Source organism: Amphimedon queenslandica, unplaced genomic scaffold, assembly GCF_000090795.2.
Source record: "Amphimedon queenslandica unplaced genomic scaffold, v1.1 AMPQUscaffold_11931, whole genome shotgun sequence".
Classification (NCBI taxonomy): Eukaryota; Metazoa; Porifera; class Demospongiae; order Haplosclerida; family Niphatidae; genus Amphimedon; species Amphimedon queenslandica.
In genome coordinates, this window is record NW_003547830.1 from 1 (window position 1) to 6,069 (window position 6,069).

Genomic DNA, 6,069 nt, shown 5'->3' on the forward strand with positions numbered 1-6,069 from the left:
TCTCTAAAGTGCCAACACAACGGAACTTGGCCCAACTACTCGATTTTCTTACTTTGAAGCTTCTGTACCTAGCACTTGTATTTGAGCAACACAAAACAGTTAAGAAAGACTTTTCCACGTCAAAAAGAAAGATCTAGGAGCTTAGAACACGCTGTGCTAAAGTTATTGTTTATTAAAAACAAATTTCAGTTGTACAGAATGAATGAATGAATGAATGAATGACAGACACACACAACAACTACCTATACCTCGCGTAGGCGAGGCCAATAACTGATCTCTTGGCATCATGTGCAAGTGGAGAATGTCAATCTGCCAGATTAGTTGCTATGAAATTATTTACTTTTAATAACTTAATTGAGTAAGTACATATATACCCAAATTGAACTAAAAAATAATTATTTGTATCATTTTTGTAGAGTTTTAATGAGTGAAGATGTAATCATGTACAGAAAATTACCATTTATTCGTATTTTGACAGTGACATATTTGTTTGATGGAAACCACTTTACCGCTAATTGTTCTCAATACAAGTATATTAAACTCTTATTGATCTCTTGCATGAATATTACATTAGGAAACTTTGGTCACATATTAATAAGACAATAATGAGATTTGTTCTAGTAGAAGATAAAAGCATTACTAGTAAATCTCATTGGGCCATACATCAGCAAATAGTTGATGGTGGAAAATATATGCAACCTGACAGAGAGCTGGAACATGTCATGGAATTATTGTACATTACTGATGGCGTGATACCATTCTTGTCAAAAGTCTGTCATGAAATGTCTCATCAGTCAAGTGAAAAACACATTTGTACTAAAGAAGAGCTTCAAAGTCTTCGAGAACAACTAGAGGTATTAAGTTAAACAGTTACATACTTTCCAATTAAATATTACAGCTACTTAAAAATTATCGTTTTGTATTGGAGCAACTTAATACATCTGGACACATAGGAAGGATCAACTCTTTGCTAGAAAAATATGAAGTAAAGAATGGATTGTAGTTGTTATTAGTTTAAAGGAAATTTAGATCAATTGTCTAGTTGCTACTACATGGCCAGCTTCAGATGGCAGTATCAACCAAACTGACAGTGCAGACAATAAAATCAAATTTGTGAGAAGAGGTATAAAAAAACATTAATATCATGTTGACAAAAAGCAATCTTTTTAGACAGATCCATGCCAATTGAGCCACAATCAAATTATTATAAAGAAATATATAACCTACTAAAAGCTAATAATAAGAATGTAAGAACTGTAGTCATTCTAGCACTGAAGTAAGATAAGTGTGTATATAAAATTATAAATGAACCGATTGGTGTGTTACAGGAATTTGGTTGAATTGCAAAAAATTAAAAGCCTCACTTATTTTAAGCGAATTGATGTAGAGGAAACAATTTTAAGGATGCTGGTTTTGCTACAAATAGTAATCAAAGAAGCAATACTGCCTTCTGAGAAGTACTCGCTTAATGAAAAGTAAATTAAATGGCAAAGTATTAGTTTTAAGATATAAATCAGGAAATTATTTAAATCTGTATTATATCTTAATGATCACTCAAATAAAGAACATACTGTAAGATGTCATATTATTGTCAATTATAGAGACTAAGTTTTGATAGATATTTCATCTCCTACAAAGTCAAAACAATGAAGTTATTTTTCAAGTTGTGAAAATGCTGAAATGCTTTGAAGAAGCACCCAAAGAAGTTGGGGCACCAAAAAAAGTCCAGAAAAAGATGATTTCAAGCTGTAAAGCTCATGATAATGTTTATATAGTTCAAGTGCATCGATTGCTAAGAGAAGCTCATACTATAGTAAGATCAAGTCAATACTATTTATATTAATATACTTTTATAGTACAATGCTAACCATAGCCAGAATGACTCAGCTACACCTGATGAGCTAAAAAACACAGGTTTACCATAAATCATTAATATTGTTATAACTGTTTTATTAGAAAGGGGTATCACTGCTGCATTGGATATTATTATTCTGCTGTGTGACAGGCAGCACAGGGTTATGCAAGATGCAATGAGAAATAGCAAAGTTTTTATCAGCGTAATTTACAGCATTTTATGGTTTTTGCATTATCTGTATTCATAGGGTTCTAATGTTGTCAGCCAAGTTGCTCTCTTACTGTTTTACATTACTGAGCATTTGGATGAAAATAATGGCATTATAGCACATACAGCTGTTAAAGCATTAGTAAAAATGTGTACTGGTAACTACAACAACCAACATATTGCTTATAAAGGTCAAGTTGTCACTTCTATCAATTGCATACTGGAAAAAAATGTATATAATAACTTATAAGCTATAATTTATTATAACGATATGCAATTTTTGCAGGGTGAATCATTTGCTGAGCTAAAATCCTCATGTATCAAATTGCTAGAGGTGATGCTGGAGGAAATAGATGAAAATTCATCTAAATTAGCCATTTTTATAGCTGATCACTTGAAAATAGACAAACTGTATCAAGAAATGCGTGATCTATGGAAGCTAAAAGTATCTATTGAATATACAATGGAGGACACATTAAAGTTGTGTAGAGTTTATCATATTTTAAAACGAATTGCAGACTATAAAGGAAGAAATATTGATAAATTAAGTAATGTATGATATGCATAAGTTGTTACTTATGTGAAATTCAGTTTGCCCAGATAAAGAGGATGATGAAGAGTCAGTTTGCCCAGATAAAGAGGATGATGAAGAGTCAGTTTGCTCAGATAAAGAGGATGATGAAGAGTCAGGTTGCCCAGCTAAAAAGGATGATGAAGAGTCAGGTTGCCCAGATAAAAAGGATGATGAAGTTCATCAAGCAATGTGGAAATGCTGTGAGCAGTGGTCTAGAAGTGTTGAAATTGTTTACAAATTAAATGAAGACAAAGATATAGTAACTCGAGCATATTTTCCTTTTACTCCTCATTTACATGTAAGTGTTAACAAAATTATTAAGTTCTTAAAATTATAATTATAAAACAGATTAAAGGCAAGAATGATATACAGTTAGAAATCAAAAGAAGCACTCCTCAAGAAAAACTACTTGATCTTATTAAATTGACAAAAGCTGTTGGAAAAACTCACAAAATAAAGGTAGATTATGAATGAAGCAGTATTACTTATGAGTTATGATTATGCTATGTTTATAGGATAATTTTAGAAATAGCTTGTGTATCGGTATGTTTTTTCATTTAAAGTAAGTTGCATATTGATTGAATGAGTTTATTGTGCAGTTCAAATTTTTAGCAAACTTCTTTTGATATTCTTGACAATTTTATTAAATTTGATTGTTCTCTTTACAGTCAATACTCCACCAAAGTAAGTATATCATTTATTTGATTTAATTATTCTAAATGCAACAGTTACAATATGCCTGATACTAATGATGGAGTCTGCACAGCCAATGAAACATACAATGAAACATGTAACAACAGTACCAGTAGCAGTCCAATGTACTTCCAGCCCATCTGGTATCCTGATATACCAGTGTGGTCTACAATAATTTTGGGAATTCTTGGCTTTATACATTTCATACTGGCAGTACTGATGGTAATTGAATACTTTCATAGAAATGGGAGAAATTTGACATTGTTCTCATGCCAGGAATTATGGTAAGCATCAGTTCATAAATATTTTATATTGAATTACTTGCAATTGCACACTAGTTATGGCTCCTTAAAGATGCTTTTAGGCAGATACCTAGTTCATCGACTTCATATACAAGGGCCACGGCAATCTAATAAGTTTTATAAAATACCTTTTTTTAGTTTTCAGCCACTCTATCGTATCTTCTTCACAATCTGTTCATTTGTGGCATGGATTCCATACCCGCCACTTTCAGGGCTAAGATACCTTTACTGTTTATGTATACTCTACCCATTTTTAAAGTTTGATGTTATGTCTTTTATTTCAAGAGCTATTAAAAAAAGCAGTAAGTTTTGTATTATTAATTAACAAGGTTTTAAAATTCTGTATTATAGTCAAACGGCTAGCCTCAGTCTTCTTGCTGTGTTTTATTTTCATATATATTTATGCTGTCATCAGTTTTGCTTTCTTGAATAATTACTTCTCTGAAGATAGAGATCAGTTTTGTGGTAGTTTATTGCAATGCTTCTTCACTGTATCTCGTTTGGGACTACTGAGCACCTTAGGATCTGTATGTTATGTTACTCTGAATTAGATATTGTGATGATGATTGTTACTTTTTGACTATAGGAGCTTGATATTCGTCCTAGTGACTACGAGCCTGACTTTAAACTATATGTTTTTCGTACTTTCTATGATCTTATATTTTTCATTGTTGTCACAACTCTTGGTCTTAGTATCATCACTGCTACACTTGTGGATAGATTTTCTGAAATGAGGGAGAAATCAGTAAATGAAATTTTTATGATTATTTGACCTATACTTATAAATTATTTAGGATGAAGTTAATGAAGATAATGAAAGTAGGTGCTTTATTTGCAGTATTGAAAGAAGCAAGTTTGATAAAGTTAGTTCTAATGGAATATGTAATCATATAATTACTGGATAAATCTTTTTTTAAAAGAATTTTAAGACTCATGTAGAAAAGGAGCATAACATGTGGAATTACATGCGTTTCATTATGTATGTGAAACACTGTTGTCATGAAAATGATCACAATGCTCTGGAAAAATATGTTTATGAAAAGGTATGATATGTCCAGTAAATACTTCAGCAAAATTGACATTACTTTATTATCAGGTCAAACATGAAGGTAAAGAATCTATTGATTTCTTTCCGCTGCATAGAGCTAAATCTTTACTACATTATAAGGTATACCTATAGTCTATACCAAGTAATCTGTTCAGTATTAATCTTTTAATAGCATCAGGACAGTGCAACTGAGGAACAGTCCACTCAGCTTCAACAAGCGTCAGAAGAACACAGGAGGCAGGGTTTAGTTGTGAGACATGAGGCAGACCATCAAACAGAGGACATGAGGAGACGAAATACCATCTGAACTTTGCTGGATACTAATAGCCTAGTACATGTAATTAGTAATAGATTAGTGAGTTTTACAGTTTGAAGTAGATTAATGGAACTATCATAAAACTAATAATGATAGACTTTTATGCTGCATAATAATAGTTTTTGCTGATAGTTATAATTTTGCTTATAGTACAGGGACTGTGGTCCAATTTTTGAGCAACATCAAAAATTTGTAAAAAAATCCAAATTTCTTTGGAAGCAACTCAAACTTTCTATACAACATAAAAACATGTATATGTATTTTTAAAAATTATAAAAATAAGAATTCTTCCTTTTCAATTTTGGTGAAATTTGGCCAAAGACTGTGTATTATAGTACAGGGACTTTACCCGATTTTGGTGCAACTTTAAAAATTTGTAAAAAAAACCAATTTTTGTCAGAATTGACTCAAACTTTCTACACAACTAATAAACATGTATATGTGTCAGAAAAAATTATGAAAATTAAGAATCCTTTCTATTTCATTTTGGCAAAATTTGGCCAAAGACATGTTACTCTGTGTTTTTGATGTGGGAAGAAGTTGCTTTGAATGTCAACTAGTGGCCAACTCTTTTCATTTCACTTCTATTATGTACATTTAATAATGTTTATCAAATTCATGGAGTAATTTGTAGTTTAGAGTAGACTCTATTCAACTTGTCAAAACAGCATATGACTTTATCAAATTTGATAGACAATGATAGTTCAAAGTGTGTATAGTAAGTTACCGCTAAACTAGTTATGAGGAATTTAGGCAGCTAAGTTATCTTGTATGCGTGCATGGCCGAAGAAAATTCCTTTGGATGTCAACCAGCTGCTAGTTCTTTCTGATCTTTCGTTTTGGCAGTTTGTTATTGATTTCATTTAACTTAAGGAAGACAAATAGTATTATAATTATGTTTCTGTTTCTGTTCTTATTATTGTGTATCTTATGCAGTTGTCTTCTACCACTCTTAGCCTGCAGTAAGCATGGCTACAGAGGACACTCCATTATATGTTTATGATGGAGACATCATTCAACTTTACTGTCCACTTGAGTCTGGCTATGTGTACAGTGAACTCAATAGGTAATAAG

At 31.6% G+C, this 6,069-nt stretch overlaps 1 protein-coding gene across 2 annotated transcripts; it reads left to right on the forward strand.

Annotated features, from left to right (window-relative positions):
• Window positions 1–434: 434 nt before the first annotated feature.
• On the forward strand, window positions 435–5,150 carry LOC109588690 (inositol 1,4,5-trisphosphate receptor-like). 2 transcript variants are annotated; one of them, XM_020004824.1, is made up of 24 exons: window positions 435–530; window positions 575–854; window positions 899–985; window positions 1,030–1,123; window positions 1,171–1,276; window positions 1,329–1,475; window positions 1,518–1,572; window positions 1,619–1,813; window positions 1,857–1,914; window positions 1,957–2,057; window positions 2,103–2,294; window positions 2,349–2,610; window positions 2,654–2,934; window positions 2,985–3,095; window positions 3,152–3,198; window positions 3,249–3,320; window positions 3,365–3,613; window positions 3,668–3,933; window positions 3,983–4,158; window positions 4,218–4,376; window positions 4,426–4,494; window positions 4,552–4,674; window positions 4,728–4,799; window positions 4,852–5,150. In XM_020004824.1, the coding sequence occupies exons 1-24, from the start codon at window positions 442–444 to the stop codon at window positions 4,984–4,986; spliced, it is 3,426 nt and encodes a 1,141-aa protein (XP_019860383.1). In that variant the 5' UTR covers window positions 435–441; the 3' UTR covers window positions 4,987–5,150. The 2 variants fall into 2 exon arrangements, with proteins under 2 accessions (XP_019860383.1, XP_019860384.1); XM_020004825.1 differs by having other exon boundaries at window positions 2,687–2,934.
• Window positions 5,151–6,069: the final 919 nt, after the last annotated feature.

What these genes read in the sequence shown, in the direction of transcription:
- LOC109588690 (XM_020004824.1), top strand. Translation starts at nt 442, where the DNA reads ATGTACAGAAAATTACCATTTATTCGTATTTTGACAGTGACATATTTG. An exon ending in TAAGAGAAGCTCATACTATA is followed by an intron (nt 1,814 to 1,856) that starts GTAAGATCAAGT and finishes ATACTTTTATAG; the next exon opens with TACAATGCTAACCATAGCCA. An exon ending in ATAGCAAAGTTTTTATCAGC is followed by an intron (nt 2,058 to 2,102) that starts GTAATTTACAGC and finishes CTGTATTCATAG; the next exon opens with GGTTCTAATGTTGTCAGCCA.